This window comes from Sus scrofa, chromosome 7 (genome assembly GCF_054392235.1).
Source record: "Sus scrofa isolate SSC_HxYL_T2T_F1_AM1 chromosome 7, Sscrofa_HxYL_maternal_Yorkshire_Landrace_v2.0, whole genome shotgun sequence".
Classification (NCBI taxonomy): Eukaryota; Metazoa; Chordata; class Mammalia; order Artiodactyla; family Suidae; genus Sus; species Sus scrofa.
The window spans coordinates 35,166,043-35,186,705 of record NC_139389.1 but is presented as its reverse complement, the minus strand read 5'-3'; the positions used below and the strand labels follow the sequence as shown (position 1 = coordinate 35,186,705).

General features: G+C 38.7%; 1 protein-coding gene across 50 annotated transcripts in view; it reads left to right on the top strand.

The window, feature by feature from the left end:
- Positions 1 to 20,663, top strand: part of MLIP (muscular LMNA interacting protein) — a 240,337-nt gene that overhangs the window by 170,590 nt on the left and 49,084 nt on the right. For all 50 annotated transcript variants that reach the window (XM_021098546.2, XM_084966926.1, XM_021098542.2 and 47 more), the window contains one exon: positions 10,266 to 10,394. In XM_021098546.2, coding sequence (XP_020954205.2) covers positions 10,266 to 10,394 — 129 coding nt within the window. The remainder of the gene's footprint in view (positions 1 to 10,265; positions 10,395 to 20,663) is intronic.

The following is a 20,663-nucleotide window of genomic DNA, read 5'->3' as shown; positions in this document are numbered from 1 at the left end:
TGTAATAAATGAACATTTTTTTGCCTAATTAAATAATTCTATGAATTATATGCTTCTGTTCTCTAGGGGGAAATATATAAAATACTGTTTTGACTGACTTAGATGATCTTTTTTTTGCATTCCCTTTAGACCTTTTTTTCTAGAGAGTTCAAGGAATTTCTTAACCAAGTTTTAAATTAAGTTTTAATCCCAGAATGCCCTTGAGATATAGGTAGGTTTGTGAAGGGATTATTATCAAGCAAGCTGTCACACACAAAAAGAACATCTCTCGAACTGGTATGATTGTTCAGTTCAATCACTGATTTCCACTTCACCACATTAACCCTGTATTTACAGTCTGCTGAATACAGAATAGATTAGAAATAACTGCATGCAAGGGATGCTATATGAAATTGCTTTTTATGGATTTATATCATTTTTACTCTTAAGTATTATAATCTATGAAAGAAATTATAATTTTTTTCATTTTTATGAATGGATTTCCAATACTTGCCATAATAAACTCTCTTCAGGATTAAATTCTGAGTTAGGTGAGTAAATAAGAATGCCTTTGAAAAACAAATGTGTGTGTATACACACAGGTGTGTGTGTGTGTTTATAAGACAGTACACACGCTATATGACAGCTAAAACACATATATATTATCTTTTGTTTACACGTATGTGTATGTGTGAGTGGCACATAATAAAATTTGGGGAAACATGCTAGATGATAGTTAAATTGCATAAGTAATTAGTGTATGTTTTGCATAAAACAAGCAGGGATTATTTGATTCCCATTTTAGGAGAGAAATGTGATAAATTGTTTGATGTGAAAATAGATAATGAATTGTTCTAACAGTGCAAGCTTAAGGAAGAACCCATTTTGCTTTTGAGATTTGTCTTTTTAGGACTATATCATTTAAATTTTTTTGTGTTTTTAACTTGGCTTACCTATTTGCTTGTTTCCATTGCAACTGTGTCAATTCAATGCTGGAAGGGAAAAAAGAAATACGACCTTGCTACTTACTCTTAAAATATTTCCACTGTTTACTCTGAAAAGCGTGTTATGTATTACTCGGCTCAGGGAGAATAGTTTGGGGGTCCTTATGAAACTAGTTCACCATTCTCTGTCTCAGTTTTTCATCTTCTATTAAACTGCAACATAGTACATCAAAACTGGGAAGGGACTTAGAGAAGAGAGTGTTGGAAATACCTACTTAGAAAATGAAGGTTAGGACAACTACTCTGATAATCTGAAGGGGAAATTGTAAGGCTCACCTATCCTAATGTGTGGAGTGGCCAACGCAGCCCCCTACATACTGGGCGCGGGGAGGGGAGGTGTTGCTATTGCACATAGTCTCTGAAATGTTATCTCTGGGGTTGAATAAGAGTGGCCATTTTTACAGATCAAGAAACAGAGGCCCGCAGGGTTTAAACAGATCATCTGAGATCGCAGTGTTAGTGGTCATCTTGGTTCTGCATGACGTTCAAAAAGGAATCATTGCTGTTTTTAGATGATTCAAGGAAAAAAAGAAAGGTTGGAGAAAGAGTTGGGAAAGAGGGCAGAAGTGGGACCTTCCCCGGGCACCCCCTGCAGAGGGCCCTTGCTGCAAAGATGTGACCACTTACTGAAGAGGAGGGGCTGTGTAGGTTCCGTTAGGGTGTGAGGAGGCGTCGCACCTGTGGGCAGTGCATCCCCCGGCCTCAGAAAGGGCACAGAAGAAAGGAAGATCTGGAATCGAGGCTGAACCTTCCCAAAGCCTCCCTCATTTCCAGGGCGCTCCTCCATAGTCACAGTATTGACAGAGGCTGGTGGGACCTCTTTTCTCTGGGTAGGAGGATGGGTTGGGCTGTACAAGCTGGGTCAGTGCTGGTCTCCCTTGGCAGTAGGTAGGGGACCAGGTTCAGAAGACATGCGGCTTTTGCTTTTGCAACTTCATGCCATTACAAAATGTTCATTTCTGCTCAAGAGAGAATACCGAATCTAGAGAATACAAAGCAATAGATTAAAAAAGAAAAGAAAAGAAAATCACATGGCTATATACAAGTAAAAGCAAAATGCAGCTTACTGGAACATTATACAGAAGAGTACTTAACCTTGCAGATACTTTGTTCCTAGTTCTGAAAGCCAGCGGATGTGTCCTATTTTAGTGGTGCCTGACCAATCTTCCTGAGGGCCCTTGAGGTCTTTGTTGTTCAGAAAATGCGGTCCCGAAAGCTTTTGTGTAGAACTGATGTCTTCTTCAAGCTCAAAGGCAGTTTGTCCTTGACCAAGTTTCCTTGACACAACACTCTTAAGCGCTACAGCATTTATCATGTACGCCTCCCCATATTTGAGTCATGCTATTGTCTTTACTTGTTCAAAGATTTCCATCTGGCCAATTTGTGTTATGTACTTTTCAAAAAAAAATGTTTCTTGAGCTGTGGGACATGGCTTATAATGATTGAAACCCCATATATGTTTATTTTAATACAACTATCATAGTAACTACAAGATTTTTTTTTTTTTTTTTGAAAAATTGCATCAGGTAGGTACTTTCCTGGGTAGTTAAGTTCCTTTAATGTCAAGATTTCTATATTATACTGGCACAGATGGGAAAAAGGAAAGGGCTTTTTTTTTTTTTTTTTCCCTTTCAAGTTCCTTTTACGCTGTTTATAAAGTTTTGTCATGCATGTTATCTTGTAAGAGTTGCACAATCACTTTGTGAGTTAGTATGGCAGGAATTGTTATTTCCATTAGGTTGATGAAAAAAACTCCTGAAGTCCAGATACCTACAATGCTGTGTCAACAGTCCCAGGGCTAATGGGTGGTATTAAAATCTTTCCACCTCTTCCCCTAATCTCAGAAGCTTTACTCTCTGTACTGTAGTGTTTTGAAGTGTGAGATATTTCTTGGAGGGGGAAAACAAACCTTAAGTATTTGCCTCAAGGAGTTCCCGTCGTGGCTCAGTGATTAACGAATCCTACTAGGAACCGTGAGGTTGCAGGTTCAATCCCTGGCCAGTGGGTTAAGGATCTGGCATTGCCGTGAGCTGTGGTGTAGGTTGCAGACTCGGCTTGGATCCTGTGTTGCTGTGGCTCTGGTGTAGGCCGGTGGCTCCAGCTCCGATTTGACCCTTAGCCTGGGAACCTCCATACGCCGTGGGAGCGGCCCAAGAAATGGCAAAAAGACAAAAAAAAAAAAAAAAAAAAAGTATTTGCCTCAAGCTTTTATCATTTTTATTGAAAAAAAAAGAAATTAGACTTCATAAACATTTATTAATTGAATAAGTGAATCAGCGAAATAATTTAGAAAATATTGCTTTTGTCAGCAGTCTTGAATGGGAGAATATTTTTGAGTTTCTTTCAGCTTGTTGCCACAGAAACTCTAAAAAAATAACACTGGAGAATAAAGACAAGACTGAAGCAAATGGGTAAAAGAAACAGCAGTGACACTGTCATAAACTCTTTGGATCCATCAAATTTGTAGACTTCCTAGCCAGACTCAGAATTTTCTATATGCTCTACTTTCTTGCCTCCCCCCCCACATCTTATTTCTGCAAAAAGATAGAGATAAACCCTGGAAAACTGGGACCCTATCCTTTATTTTGTTTTCTTATCACAGGACCCCAGAGCTTACTACTGCAGTCAAAGGCAATTAAAAACATCAGTCTGCTAGTCGGAATTAATTTAAGAAAAATGTTGTTCTAAGAAGGCATTATCTATATAATGGTTTCTCTAGGTCAGTGCTGGCAGTTAATTTTCAGCTTCGGTCTCCAGCCAGAGGCAGTACCAACTTGTTGTCACAGAATTATGACTGTAAGATCCAAAGGACAGAAACAGTGCCTATTTTTACAGTACCCTGCTGGCAATATTCAAGGCTAAGTGTATACTTGATGAGTTATAAACACAAATGAGTAACGGGCTTGGACCAGTGCCTCACAGGCCATTAAAACCTGCCCCCAGGCCCCGAGACTCCGCATACTGTATCTCTGGGACTTTTTCTTCCTCAGGACTAACAATGGGGTTAAAAGTGATTTCCTTAGTTCCACCCACTCTTGAATTCTCTAAAAAAGATGACATCATTTTCTTCTGGTGTTAAGTGTTTTATTGCTTATCACCATAAGCAAATGGGGGGGGAGGTGAGGGGTAGGGGGAGTCGGGGCAGGGGGAGATTTAAAAAACAAATAGAGAAGGTTAAAATCTTGTCCAGCCTCAAAGATATGGTTCTGGCCTTGACTTCCTATATCAAGGAAGATGGCAACTTCCAACTTCTTCTCTTAACTCTAAGCATGGAGCTCACCAACCCACGTTGCTGCCTTCTTCCAGTCCTCTGTGCGTGAAAGGCCATGTGAGTCTTCTATCTTGCAAAATCCCTGCTTCCTGGCTTATATTGTAATCAAAAAGTTAGTCCAGGAAAAATAAGAGGAGACCCTAAATGGGCAACCAGCACCTTTGAGGACCTCCGTATTTGATAGTAGCCAGCATACTGCCAATTAGTTTATTCATTCTTTATACGTCCGTTTGGAATCTACTGGGATCCTAGCACAGCTCTAGGTGTTGGAGAGAGAACAAACAAAAATGATCTCTGGCCTCACAGAGCTTGCATTCTAGCGGAAGAAGCAAAAATATAAACACAGGGAAGACTTGTCTGAGAAGAAGGTGGCATTTGAGCCTAGTCTTGAAGACTTGAAAGAGAAAACTGGAAAGGGAGAAGAGATTTCCAGACAACGTGAGGAGCAGGGTCAGACTCCCGGAGGAGGGAACACAGAGTGTGTGTGCTAGAGTGGGAGAGAGAGGCGGGCGGTAGCACGAGACAAGATGGGCCAGGGAGAGGCTGGTTGGGGACTGAAAGGTAGGTCACACAGTGCCTTGTTGGTGTTACCCTGCAGGCACTTAAAGGGTTTTGGCTTTTACTCTGAGAACATGAGGCATGAAAGAACTTTGAGGGGAGTCCAGTGATGTGGCTTAAATGACACTGTAATTGCTCTGTGCTTAACTCACCTGAGTTGGGAGCCCTCTGAGAACGAAGGTTATGTGTTATTCATGTCTACAGACACTCCAGTTCCTGACCTAGATTAGGTCTCCGCTGGTAAAATGGCTCCAGAGAGCATCCGATAGAAGGATGCTTCCAAGCTCCAAGGCAATGGTTGCTTTGTCTTTGAGACACTTTAGGAATGCCTTAGGTCCAGTGTAAATCACTCAGAAGGTTCATCACAATAAATTGAAATTTGCCCTTTGGAGAATCTTCTCATTGTTGTTCCTGTGCCCTTTGTGCTGGCTATGGCAGTTGTTATCTGGTTTTATTTCTCTGCTTGGGCTGGAAAGAAAATCAGGGAGTTGCTTTTCCTGGCATCATAAGAATGGCATTTGTGTATATCAGTCACGAGTCTACTTGGACCTGTTGATTTTTTTAGCAGATTAAGAAAAGGGAAAGAAATGATCTCTTTGGGCTAGTTTAGTTGTGATATTGTTGGCAAAGACAATCTTAGAGTAGCTCACCTTTATAGATTCTTCTTACTTGATTAACCTGATTTCCTTTGTTTTGTTTGGATGCAGACTTAGCAAATAAGATTTTCCAGAATTAGCAAACCTGTCTTGAGGTCTGAGGATACCAGGTGACTGTGAGCAGAATGCAACCAATGCTGATCAGAAAGGAATAAAGGATGGGCTGTTCTAAGCCCTGTGCAGTAGCTTAACGTGGTGTGAAGCCTGAGTATGGAGGAATGTAAATAATAAAATGTGCCATTACTCATTATTAAAGGATGAGAATTGCAGTCCTTCTGTAGACCATCCAGACAAGGTTGAATGGCTTTTTCCAAGGTCATTCAGTCTATTAACACTATTGCAAAATTAAAATCTATGTTTTGGATCCTCTCCTCCCATTGATATCGTTCTGCTTCTGGGAGTAGACTTTAAAACAAGTCCAGAGAAACATCAGTTTAATATTTGATGACAGTGTGAACTACAGAATCCTTTAGGAGGCAGAATGGGATGTGTGTGTGTGTGTGTGTGTGTGTGTGTGTGTGTGTGTGTGTGTGTGTGGAGGTGAAGGGAAGATGTGTGTATATTGAGCAAGAAAACACGATCAGTCTGGAATGTTCCTGGAATGCTCTTCTGGCAGGAATGTTTGTGGCCTGCTTAAGGAAAGGAAGACTGGCTTTATTGAGACAAGTGAAAAGAAAAGTGAAATGACATGTAATGAGGTAACGATGACCAAAGTCATGAATGTAGCAACTGGCAGTGGAAATAAAACAGAAGCAGTGGATTTAGAAGGAATCAAAATTTAGAGTTTTTCTCTGTGCTATTTCTCTTCCTGTCTCTGTCTCTGGCATCAGAGTAATGAAAATCTTGGGCTTGCTGATCAGACCAGACCTGCATTAAATCTCTATTTGTTCACATATTAACTGCATAGTGTGTGACTGACTCTAAGTCTCTCACAGGTTTATCAATAGAGAATTGATGAGAAAGGGAGTTCCCATGTGGTAATGAACCTGACTAGCATCCACAAGGATGTGTGTATGATCCCTGGCCTTGCTTAGTGGGTTAAGGATCCGGCGTTGCCATGAGCTGGGGTGTAGGTTGCAGACATGGCTCAGATCCTGTATTGTTGTGGTGTAGGCTGGCAGCTGCAGTTCCGATTTGACCCCTAGCCTGGGAACTTCCATATGCTGTAGTCATGGCCCTAAAAAGACAAAAAAAAAAAAAAAAAAAAGAATTGATGAGATAATCAATTTAAAATATTGAATGCACTACCTGTAAGATATAGATTCTGGGTCTATGGGATAATGATGGCCTCATTATTAGCAATGAGTCCTCAAGGTTTTTGAGGCTGGTTTCAAAGCACCTGGAATGGTATGAGTAAGGCATAGAGGCCACCATGAACAGGATTGCTAGGTGTACCATGGTTAATGGAGAATGAGTGAGGTTCAGAATTGGGCCACCAAGATGTAAGCTCCAATTTGACCAAGCACTGAGAGCCAGTTAGGTGTGGAGGCTAGGGTTAAAGTTACAGGGTGGGAAGTGAAAACAGTGTCTAAGGTAAACTCCTAAGAGTCTTCTTTTGCCTGGAGTTGGCTTCCATACCTATGAAATGTTGACTGGTGAGTGACAGCAAGTTGAGGTACACGAGAAAAAAAGGACTAAGGAAAGAGAGATGAATATAATGTAAGAATCAGGGCAACGGTACTGAGACCAAGTAAGCAAACTAGAATGAGAAAGATTTAGAGACTTCGGATAGACCAAGCCTATGGACAGAGTCCAAAAAAAAGAGCACGTGGAAAATCCGGTGGAATAGAGGAAATGGGGAAGGAGTCATTGTCCAATGGTCAGACAACCATCAAATCCAGGAGATCAAGAAATTCATAGCAATAAGATGCATAACGTCTGGTAGAGAAGCAAACATGAAGCATCAGTAACTGACTCTGACATTAAAACTACTCGATATTCAGCCAACCAGAAGAGAGTCTTTTCTGGATTTACCCTGGAGTATGATGATCCCAAGAGAGATGATCTGAGTGGACGTTTCCAGACCAGGATAACCCCAAACATTTGCCTGCTAGCAGTGCAGGGACCAGGGCATCATGTTTCTCTGGCAGGGGGATTCTTGTCACAAATCAAGTGCTTCTGGTCAAATGTCTTCCCTCTGCTTTCATCTTTCTTCGGCTGCCCCTGCCGCCAAGCGTAGCTCCTTAAAGTCTGTGATGGCTTTAGAACCTGGTAAGCCCTGAGGGCTGGAGTTGTATTTGATTTCCTACCTCCCAAAGGAACAAGAGAGTAGGAGGAAGTATAGGAGTAGAAGCAGCAGGAAGGAGCAATGAAACAGGAAGTCACGTGGAAAAGAGACAGGAAATCTGGGTAGTTTCGGGTCACGACTCGAATAATGGGGCATTCCCCTAGTTCCCTATTAAAGGTGGCTGTAGAAATCAGAAACTTCCTGCCCTTTGTCCTTATGTTGAGTTCACTGCAGATTATTGGTCTCATAGGTTTACTCAACTGTGCTATTTCACACATAATTGGATGTTACTTGCTCATTTTTCCCCCTTGAGAGAAATCAGAGTTTCTTAAGTAGGAGATGTTTCCCAGCCTTGGAAAGATAGAGAATTTTCTCAATCTGTATTTCCCTAGTTGGCATAGATATGAAAGCCAACTGGGAAAGTATCTGTTGGAAAAAAAAAGGATTTCAGGGCAGCCTTTATTTAAGACTCAAAACATATCACATGGTTTATAGAGTAGACAGGTAGATGTGCTCCTTCAGGGCTTAACTTGAGAGCATCAGCATTGACTAAGGAGAGCTAATTTATTATTTTCTGTTTTTTTTTTTTTGGTTTTTTTTTTTTTTTTCTTGTCTTTTGCTATACCATGGCATATGGGGGTTCGCAGGCCAGGGGTCTAATCAGAGCTGTAGCTGCAGGTCTACACCATAGCCACTGGCCTATGCCACAGCCACAGCAACAACAGATTCAAACGGCAACTTAGATGTACATAGCAGCTCATGGCAACGACGGATCCCTTAACCCACTGAGTGAGACCAGGGATCAAAACCTAATCTTCATGGATACCATTTGGGTTAGTTAGCGCTAAGCCACAACCAGGAACTCCCTAATTGACTATTTTCTGAATGGAAATGTGGTCGAGACGAATGATGAAGAATGCTCAAACAGGAAAAGTGTCACAGCTATTTATTGAATTCTTGTTTGGGGTGTTTTTTGTAAACACTTCAATCATTCTGTGACATTTTACAGTGTAACAAGATTTTGGTGTTTGTGAAACATGCTTTTGAAATTGCCCCAAACTGGATTTCTCTTTCTCCCCCCCTCTCTCTCATCAAATTGACATTGGGTACAAGTTCATGCATCTTGAATGACTAGTCTAGTCACTCAAACTCTTTTGATGGCAAGGTCCAGAAGTAAACGTGTTTAAAAGAAAGGGAATTTTGTGTAAAAGAAAAGGAAAGTCAGGAAGCCTCAGACAAGAAATCCAACTGGAAGTGAAGTCAGCCATGCAATGAGACACCAACATCAAATGCTTTCACTGACATGTGAAATCTGAAAAAAGGACAGACTGAACTTCTTTGCAGAACAGATGCTGACTCACAGACATTGAAAAACTTATGGTCTCCGGAGGAGACAGTTTGGGGAGTGGGGGAATGTGCTTGGGTTGTGGGATGGAAATCCTGTGAAATCAGATTGTTATGATCATTATACAACTACAGATGTGATAAATTCATTTGAGTAATAAAAAAAAGAAAGAAAGAAAAAAAAAAAGAAAGGAAAAAAAAAAAAAAGAAAGGAAAAAAAAAAAAAAGAAAGGAAATCCAGCTGGGTCCCAGGAAGGTTTTGGAATTCAATACACTTTGCTCTATTTTTCTTGATCTCATCAGTCTACTTTTTTTATGGCAGATTAAGGCTTTCTTGTTGCTCCCAAATTGACACATTGTAATCTCAGTCTCCCAGCATGACTGCAAAGTAGTTTAAAGCCTTGTTGCATATTCTTGAAAGAGAACAACTGTTTACTTCCCAGCCCCCACCTCCTTAGGTCAGAAAGCCAACACTGGTTTCATCATACATGGTATGAATGTGGTTTCTGAGATTTCAGGGCATGCAGAGGCAGTGGCCAGAAAAAGAAAGCTGTTATGGGCTTGGCGAATCATTCTAAATTCATCTATCCTGCCATGCCCCAAAGGTGAACACTGCCTGGCACCAAGGATGCTCTCAATAAATATTTGTCAGGGAGTTCCCAGCATGGCTCAGCGGGAACCCAGCTAGCATCCATGAGGATGAGGGTTCAACCCCTGGCCCTGCTCAGTGGGTTAAGGATCTGGCGTTGCTGTCAGCTGCAGCATAGGTTACAGAGGCAGCTCAGTTCTGGTGTTGTCGTGGCTGTGGTGTAAGCCTGCAGCTGCAGCTCTGATTGGACCCCTGGCGTGGGAACTTCCATATACCGCAGGTGTGGCCCTAAAAAAAATAAAAGAAAAAAATACGTATTTGTCAAATGAAATATTTATTGATTGAATGAACTGGCAAAGATATAAGAATACATTTGGCTAGGTAGATGAAGGTGTTTTTGCATTTTGAACCTCACGAGAGTAGATATTTATCAGTTAATTGCTGTAACAGGGAACTTTATTTACATTAGTTAAGATCATTTGATTCCTGGCTGTTTGTATGTATTTGTAAAAATCATTTTAAAATTTAAAAATTATAAATGGCTGTGAGAATATTTGAATGACTTAATACACATACGTAGTCATTTTAATAGTATTTTTTTCTTTATTTTTTAAAAACTAATTTCATATTCATGAAGACAAAGCCTGGAGTAATTCGCCCCGTACCTGTTAAATCCAAAATATTACTGAAAAAAGAGGAAGAAATCTATGAACCCAACCCTTTCAGTAAATACCTGGAGGATAACAATGACTTCTTTTCGGAGCAGGTGAGCATGCACGTGAGAAAGTCTGATATTTGGCTAAATAACTGTACAAATTATAGATATGCCTCTATGAATATAGTGTGTGCCAGAAAATGTTTATGTGATTGGAATAGCCTTAGTAATAAAGAAGATGTATTTTTTTGCATAATAAAAAAAATCCTCAAGTGTTTCCAGGATGGTATTTTGAAGTATTTAATTTTCTTTTTTTTCCTGAAAATTTTCTACTTAGTCCTAGTATTGTTTGGGGGATCAAGACATTACTCCCTATAAAGACATCATGGAGTCACTGACTGGATGAGTCACATAGGTGTTGCTTCCTTATTTCTAAAATCCTGCTTCCTGAAGTTCCTGTTGTGGCACAGCAGAAATGAATCTGACTAGTAACCATGAGGTTGTGGGTTCGATCCCTGGCCTCGCTCAGTGGATTAAGGATCTGGTTGCAGATGCAGCTCGGATCCTACATTGCCATGGTTGTGGCGTAGGCTGGCAGCTGTAGCTCCAATTCAACCTCCATATGCCGCGGGTGCAGCCCTAAAAAAAAAAAAAAAAGTGAAAATAAAATAAAATCCTGCTTCCTTTTGAAATGATGTGGTACTTTAAGTTTGGTATCTTAGTACAGACAAAAGATCTGTTTGGATTCATACCAGCTTAGTAGAGATGATGCGATTCCCTAGATTGAATGGTAAGTAGGTAGGGGATAGGGGCTTCAGTTATTTTCTGGCTTTGTTGTTCTTTTGGTTTATGTACAAAAAAGGTATATTATCTTCCCTTTATATATCCTATATTTTGCAGAAGTTATAATGGAAGGTTATTGATGGTACACTATAATATATGGGGAAAATACACATTTATACAACAGGAAAGTTCATATATTATCTCAAAGAAAGCATACATCTTTATTTGTCATTAAAATGCAACAGATAGGCATGGATTATGTGTTGTATGTCTCAAACATTATTACATGTTTAAGCAATGTAAGCAATCCAGAAACCTTCCTGGATGCAACCAGGATACTCAAGATGACCATATTTGGTAACCTATGATAGAATAGATTTATACAGGATATAAGGTGCTGTACTCTTTTTAAATTTCAGTTTGAAAAATGATAACAGTATTCTTGAAAATATAAATTACATTCATACTTGTGAAACATTAAGGATATCTTATCTGCCACATATTAACTCTATATAACAGTGAGCAAGCTGTTTCATCTTTCCACACTTCAGTGTCTTAATGCACAAAATGAGGCATTCAGATCAGGTACTTTTTATGGGTCCTTCAAATTCAAAAATCTGGGTTACTTAAAATCTAAGATTAACTCTGACTAGGTTAAAAGTTTTGAAACAGTTCATTATAAGTACATTTTCATGCTTAGCCAAAGTTTACATTCATAAAATGGAGATGGTAGTGTTTTATGCTTATTTATATATACTTTATGAAGACTGAAAGAATTTGGATAAATTAAATATTTTTAGAAGGCACTAATAACATTGAAAATGATAATTAGAAGCAATTATTTCAATTTTATAGAATAAAATGCACCCCTCAATTTAAATTAAATAGAGAAATCTTACTGATATATAAGATTGCGTTCAGTAAATCTGCACATAAAAGAAATGAAAATTCTTGTTAGGAAAGCATATTTTCGTCAACAGGAAAGCTTACTAAATATCTGTTGTTTATATGACACTAATATTTTAGAGGCTTAATGTGACATTTTAGATGGTATGGGTTTATTACAAAAATTTGTAAATGTAATCTAGTGTTATATGACAAAAATGCCAACAATTAAAATAAATTTCACATATTATCCATGTAACATATTCTTCAAATATGATCTAATGCTATAAAATAATAATTTTGTTCTTTTATATTAGTATAATTTCAAATTTATGTATTTTACCTTAAACAAGATTCTTTGTAGAATGTCGAAGAATATAATTTATCACAATCTGCTGTCCTCTGAAATGATGAATTCCATTTTCAGGTGTAGGAAATTCTCTTTAAAGGAAGTTATTAGTTCTTGGAGTTCTCTGGTGGCTCAGAGGGTTAAGGATCTGGCCTTGTCACTGCTGTGGCTCTGGTTGCTGCTATGGCACAGGTTCAATCCCTGGCCCAGGAAATTTTGCATGCGGTATGGCCAAAAATTAACAAATGAATAAATTACCAGTTTTTTTTTCCCCCATAGCTTTTCCTGACTATACAGCAAATTTAAAGCTGTTTATGTACAATATAAACCCATGTATTTTCAGATAATGTGTGGAAAATTTGAGTTCTTTTGCAAGTATTTTGGTGCCACAGACATAGACTTATATTTTCTTTCGATCACTTCATTTTTGTGTATATCCCAACTTCTCTGTGGAACATGGGAAGTAATAGGAGCCAGCTGACTGTCAGAACTGAAAGAAGTCTGTACTTCTTTCAGAGTACTTAAAAGTGAATTCCAGGAGTTCCTACTGTGACACAGTGGGCTAAGAATCCAACTATAGTGGCACGGGGTTGCTGCAGACTGGTGCAGTGGGTTAAAACGACCTGACATTCCTAAAGCTGGGGCTCAGATTCCAACCTTAGCCCAAGAACTTCCATATGCCCAGGGTGAGGCCATAAAATCAAAAACCAAAAAAAAAAAAAAAAACCAGGTGAATTCCAAACATTCCCTGGTCTTACTCATTGACCTTGCAGGAGAAGAAAAATGCATATACTGGAAAACTGGGAAATTTCATAGGCTATCAACTGGCCTCTACATAGAGTTCTCACTGCCATCTCGTTGTGGCCAGAATCTACAATGGAGGCAGGTACAAAAGACAGTGCACCAGGGTAGAGGCTGAGATCGCCTCGAAAAAGTAAATTGAGCAACAGCAATTTATGATCTCAGTCAGCATGGCTGCTTCATCAGAACGTCACAAAAGAGAGCATACTCAGATTCAGTTCTAGGCACTGTTGTGTTCTCTTAGCTGCTGCCACAGAATAAATTGAATGGTTCTAAACTCAGTTGATCTCACCCACCCATGTAATGGAAAATTCTTAAGCCCGACAGTTGGGCCAAATTGAACCAGCTTACATTCACTAATCTGCCTTGTACTGGGGACAGTTCCACATGACAGGAGATGCTGGATGGGATTCTGAAGTCAGTAAATTTCCCCGAGCAGCTTCAGGGCCATAAAATATGATTTCAAAACTGTTAGAAAATGTCAGACACCAAAGATGATGAGACCAGACAGAAATGTATTTACTGTAGCTGAAGAAGTTACCACCAGGCAGACGTTTGAACTGATAATGAACTGAGAATTTGCCTGGAGACAGCCTCTCAGTACTAAAAGCCAAGTTTGCAACCAAATAGCTAATCAAGTAATTGAGACTTATTAATCAACAACCTTTCCATCAGCATGACATAGGCCAGGAAGCCTCACTGTGTATTAGACGGATCTTTAAACGAAGACTCTCCAGAATGAAGCTGATGTTTTTTTTCTGAAATTACTTTTAAATTCATTATTGTAACAGCTTGTGGTCTTTTTGAGGTTCTTTTGAGGAACAAAATTCCTCATACTCCACATATGGATTGAAAACTATGGTGATGTACTTTGAAGCATAGTTCTATTGATAATTAAAGGCAGTGGTGAAAAATAATTAACAGAATTGATTGGACAAATGGGCATCCAGAAAATATAGAGGCTTAGAAAATTGATTCACTGAGGAGAATGAAGACATTAAAGAGACATGGTTTTTGTTTGTGGATACTTGCGAGTTTACAAAATATATTGATTATTTTCTGGTCATTTAATGTATCTAATTAGACAAAAGTGATTTCTTCACTAAAGATTCTTAATAGAAAAAGCAGTTGCTAACCTCAGTTATATATAATGTTATTTAAAACATTCTTTTGCATTCTAAATGAATTAGTAATTCAATTCATGATATTAGAGATGTCATTTCTTTCTTGAAGCCCCAGAGGAATGTATAAAAAAGATTTTGCACAGAATTAAAGGAGAGGATATTTTTGTTTCATCTGATTTTCCTGGAAAAGTTTTTCTTTCTTTCTTTTCTTTTTTTAATGCAAAATAATGTTTTCCGGCATGTATGCCTCTTAAATTTTATTTTCCTTCTAATTTGCTTCAATAGGGAAAAGAACATGTTTTTGTGTGAAAATGACCACTTAATGAATTTCCCCCACATATTTCACAGAGAACATTAAAGGGTAATGATAGGGAATTTCTTTGTTTAGTGTTTACATTCTCTCTTTTCTTCTGAGTTTTCTTAGACATCTGACTTTCCTACCAAACTCTCTGACATTCAGCTTTGATGGTTATGTGGGTGATTTCCAGATTTCTAATTAGTCATTGAGTTATATTTTTCCTGTGACCTTCACCTTCACTTCCTTCTGTCACTCACACGTTATTATTACAGAGCAAACACTCATGGATAATACTACCTTTTATTCTGAATGACTTCTGGCTTTGCTACAAATTGCTGCTTTTTCAACATTTGTTTCTCAATCAAGATGGCTCACTCTCTTTTGTCGTAAAATGATCTTTTCTCATTGCTAGTCTTTTATTAAGTTTTTTTTTCAGATTAAAATGTTTAACTTTTTAAGATCTAGAAATAATTGGTTTGCTGAATAGTTTCAAGGGGAGAGGACTGAAATTCCATGTAGGGTTTCATTTTTTTGGAAGTGTTAAGACTGGAGATTTGGCTTCTCCAAGTTTTACCTGGTTGTTTTTGCTTATTCAAGTAATGAAATCCTTATGAGTTTTTTTTCTCTCTCTTTTTCATTTTTTGTTTGCCTGCCTTCCTTCCTTCTTTCCTCTATATTTAATAGGTAATAAGCAACTTATAGTGAACAGCTTATATACTACATGTAATGGATAATTTATCAACACAATAAACTTTTTTTTAATATTGTAAAAAATTATCCTAAGAAACAATACTTGCTCCTTCCTCCAGGAAATAATCAGATAGGATCCCCTCTTCAAACGTGAGCTTTTGTCTCTCCCTTTTATTAATTTATTGTTATGATTATTATTGCTTTAAGCTTTCTCTTGACCTTGTATATGTACCATGGAGGACTGGACCTAAAGGCTTGCAGTTTTCTACACTGATAAGGGAGACTTCTTCTCCTGTCCCCCTTCCACTGCTTTATGTAGGGTTAAGAATCTTTGATTTTTACTTGCTTTAAGACTAACACAAAAAGAAGACCTATTTTCCACTTCTACCAAAATAGATGAGATAATTCTAATAGTTAGTTAAGCCACTGAGTTAAGCTTTAAGAAATTAGTTGTTTAACAAATACTTGGTGAGTATGTAGTGTCTCCATTTAAATCTACAGGGAAACAATGACATCCTAAAGCTTTATGCAAATGTATCCTCTGTCTTTTTTAATTCGTGATATCCCCAGATATCTAATTTAAGGGGGATCATTTTGACAATATTGATTCTTCCAATTCAAGAGAATGGCATATCTTTCCATCTGTTTGTGTTATCTTTGACTTCTTTCACCAGCATCTTATAGTTTTTAGAGTACATGTCTTTTGTCTCTTTAGGTAGCTTTATTCTTACGTATTTTATTCTTTTTGATGTGATGGAAAATGCGATTGTTTCCCTAATTTCTCTTTCTGATCTTTCATTTTTAGTGTGTAGAAATGCAGTTGATTTCTATATAATAATTTTGTATCCTGCAACTTCACCAAACTTACTGATGAGCACCCAAAGTAATCTACAGATTCAATGAAATCCCTATAAAATTACCAAGGACAGTTTTCACAGAACTAGAACAAAATATTTTAAAGTTTGTTTGGAAGTACAAAAGACCCAGAATAGCCAAAGCCATCCTGAGAAAGAAAAATGGCACTGGAGGAATCAGACTCCCTGACTTCAGACCATACTACAAAGCTATAGTCATCAAAACTGTATGGTGCTAGCACAAAAACAGATAGATCGATAGATCGATAGATAGATAGATAGATAGATAGATAGATCAGTGGGACAAGATAGAAAGCCCTGAATTAAACCCATGTACCTACGGCCAACTAATCCTTGACAAAGGAGTCAAGAATATACAATGGAGAAAAGACAGTCCCTTCAATAAGTTGTGCTGGGAAAACTGGACAGCTACATATAAAGGAATAAAATTAGAGCACTTTCTAACACCATACACAAAAATAAATTCAAAATAGATTAAAGACCTAAATATAAGACCAGATACTATAAAACTTTTAGAGGAAAACATAGGCCAAACACTCTGTGACATAAACCACAGCAATGTCTTCTCAGGTCCACCTGCTAGAGTAATGAAAATAAAAACAAAAATAAACAAATGTGACCTAATTAAACTTAAAAGGTTTTGCACAGCAAAGAGAACCCTGAACAAAATAAAAAGACAACCCACAGAATGGGAGAAATATTTACAAATGAAGCAACTGACAAGGGATTAATCTAAAAATATATAAACACCTCCTGCAGCTCAATACCAAAAAAACAAACAACCCCACCAGAAAATGTGCAGAAGATCTAAACAGGCAGTTCTCCAAAGAAGACATACAGATGGCCAAAAAACACATGAAAAGATGTTCAACATCATTAATTATTAGGGAAATGCAAATCAAAACTACTATGAGGTACGAGCTTACACTAGCCAGAATAGCCATCATCCAAAAGTCTACAAATGATAAATGCTGGAGAGGATGTGGAGAAAAGAGAACTCTCTTACACTGTTGGTGGGAATGCAAATTGGTGCAACCACTATGGAGAACATTGTGGAGATTCCTCAAAAAACTAAAAATAGAATTACCATTTGAACTAGCAATCCCACTCCTGGGCATCTATCCAGAGAAAATCATGGGGTACATATATCTTTTTATGTTCATTGCAGCACTAAATACAATATCCAAGACATGGAAGCAACCTAAATGTCCATCTACAGGGGAGTGGATAAAGAAGATGAGGTACATATACACAATGAAACATTACTTAGCCATAAACAAGGAATGAAATAATGGCATTTGCAGCAACATGGATAGACCTAGAAATTATCATGCTAAGTGAAGTCAGACAGTGATACACAAAAGTCATATGCTATCACTTGTATGTGGAATCTAAAAAAAGGATACAATGAACTTCTTTGCAGAACATATACTGACTCACAGACTTTGAAAAACTTATGGTTACCAAAGGAGAGAGGTTGGGGGTGGAGGGATGGGCTGGGGGTTTAGGATTGAAATGCTGTCAAATTGGGTTATGATGATCATTGTACAACCATAAATATAATAAAATTTATTTGAGTTTAAAAAAAATAAGAGGGATCACCATTGCCATATTTAGAACCTCTCATGTAACGTATACTCATTTTTAAAAATAAGGTTTTGTTACAGTAGACTTTAAAATTCCATGATGGTTTCACCTGAAGTTCCTGTTGTGGCTCAGTGGTTAATGAATCCAACTAGGAACCATGAGGTTGCGGATTCGATTCCTGGCCTTGCTCAGTGGGTTAAGGATCCGGCGTTGCCGTGAGCTGTGGTGTAGGTTGCAGACGCAGCTTGGATCCCGTGTTGCTGTGGCTGTGGTGTAGGCCAGCAGCTACAGCTCCGATTCGACCCCTAGCCTGGGAACCTCCATATGCCGCAGGAGTAGCCCTAGAAAAGGCAAAAAGACAAAAAAAAAATACACACACAAACACACACACACACACGTATATATCAAACAACAGTTAGAGTTTCAAAAGACAGGAGTTCCCATCGTGGCTCAGTAGTAATGAATCCAGCTAATATTCATGAGGATATGGGTTTGATCCCTGGCCTTGCTCAGTGGGTTAAGGATCCGACGTTGCCATGAGCTGTGGTGTGGGTGGCAGACTTGGCTCAGATCTGGCATTGCCATGGCTGTGGTATAGGTTGGCAGCTGTAGCTCTGATTGGACCCCTAGCCTGGGAACTTCCATATGCTGCGGGTGTAGCCCTAAAAGGACAAAAAACAAACAAACCCAAAAAAGAATTTCAAAAGACAGAGAGTAGCTGTGTAAAAATAATTTTAAATAATATCCAAAGTAAACATTATTCAAAGTTTAGAAAGTTCATTTTATTTGTTGGCAAGAAAAATAAAAGATGCATTCCTGTCTTACTTCAGAGAAGTCTGTATTGAAAACCTTCTTGAGGAGTTCCTGTCGTGGCGCAGTGGTTAACGAATCCGACTAGGAACCATGAGGTTGCGGGTTCAATCCCTGGCCTTGCTCAGTGGATTAAGGATCCGGTGTTGCCGTGAGCTGTGGTGTAGGTGGCAGACGCTGCTCGGATCCCGTGTTGCTGTGGCTCTGGCATAGGCCGGTGACTACAGCTCTGATTAGACCCCTAGCCTGGGAACCTCCATATGCCGCAGGGGTGGCCCTAGAAAAGGCAAAAAGACCAAAAAAAAAGCAAACTTTCTTGAACCTTGAGTCAAAGTCAGCCTGTGAATAGAGCTGTACGAGGTGACCACCATAAGCCTTTGTCCTATTTATCTATGTGTCATAGAATTTTGTCCCATGATGTATATATGCTGTACCTCTCCCAGGACAGTCGACAATCATCTCCTCCCTCCTCAACCGAATGGATTCAATTCCACAACTTCCTTAAGATGACTTGGGGGCTAGTTATCACTAAGTGTATGTAGGAAATGCAGTCAGCATGAGGGGTTTGCAGTTTGATTTTCTCTTGGACATTTTCTTTGACTCCATGAGAAGTGGAATCCAGGTAGAATGCTCCTAGAGGAGTACATAGTAATACTCTGTATTTTTGAATTTAAATGTTAAGAGTGGTATGTTTAGAACACATGTTATAATCTCAAAACATTGGAAAAATTATGAAATCTTTTAAAATGTGGGTGAGATTAGACAGACTTTGCATGAGGACACCTGTAAAGATCCCAGCAAGCTGTATAAGTTTGAAGCTGAGTCACATGAAGAGAATTGGGAACCTTCTCTTCCTCACTGAGACCCAAGATAAAATAACTTCAAGTTGTAATTTGGGCAGAGAAAACAATAAATTCAAATGAGAAGAGCAGCCAAGAGAGTGCCTAGGAGAGAGTGAGGCAGAGAGGTAAAACTGATAGATAAACTGTTTTTAAAATTCCATTAAAGAAACCTAACACGGAGCTTGAAAAGTCCAGCCTGTGAAAACAGGCTACTGAAGCAGGTGATTTAAAATAAATATATGGAAAAAAGACAGGATTAAAAGTGTATTATTTCTTTATCTCAAAGCCTGCGTGAAAAGAACAATCTGGAATAAATTTGTAAATTCAAAATTAGGGGTTCCTTCGAGATGGGAGGGCTGGTAGGTTTTTAGAGTTTTTCTGAATAATGTTCTGATCTCCAAATATAGACATCCTAAGTGAAATTTAATCTACTACAGCCCAACCATCCAAATACCAATTTGTCTTATGGACCTTTAGATCATCTCTTCCTTGAAAATAGAAAATGTGTTTGGTGAGAAACAACTTATCAGGAACTGGATTGTCAGTTACCTTTTTCTCGTAGAGCTGAGAGGCTTAGCATATTTTACCTGCTCGAATAAAAGCAAATATATATGCTATTTATCCCATAGTGTATGTTCAGAAAAAGAGAAGTGTTTTTCTCCACCTGTGGCTAAATGGCTTTCAGGAAGTGCTAAGCCCTCATGAATTGCATTTGGTAGAAAGACTGGTCCTTTGCAGGGTCAGGCTAGTTTTACCTCCTCATTTTGGAAACCACAGGCAGGATCTGATGCCCTTATTCAAGATAATGTGTAATTAATTGAACCAAAGGAGAACTCGGACAGCTTGGTTTTGCAGAAAGATCCCAGCAATTGTGTCCTTGCTGTGCTTGTGTGGTTAATCAGTTCTACTCAGTGTATTTGTGAAACTGAACTTCATTGATGAAATGAGGGGACTGGACTAGATTAGTGGCTCTCCCCTGGCATAACTTTGCCCCAGACAATATGGTTTGTCATGACTGGGGGTGGGGGTGCTATTGGCATCCAGTAGGTAGAAGCCAGGGATGCTGCTGAGCATCCTACTGTGTCCAGGGCAATCCCCTACAACAAAGATTTATCCTGCCCCAAATGTCACTAGTGCTGGGGTTGAGAGATCCTGGACTAAACCATCTCTTGCCTCCCTTCCAGCTCCAAGAATTCAGTGACTATTGAAAGAACTACCTACTGTGGGCAGGAGCATTTCTGTTCAACCCACATTGATTGGGTGCCTTCTTTTTTTGTTTAAACTAAGAACTTTTCCCTATGTGATTTACACAGAGGAGGGAAGTAAGCGTCCATTC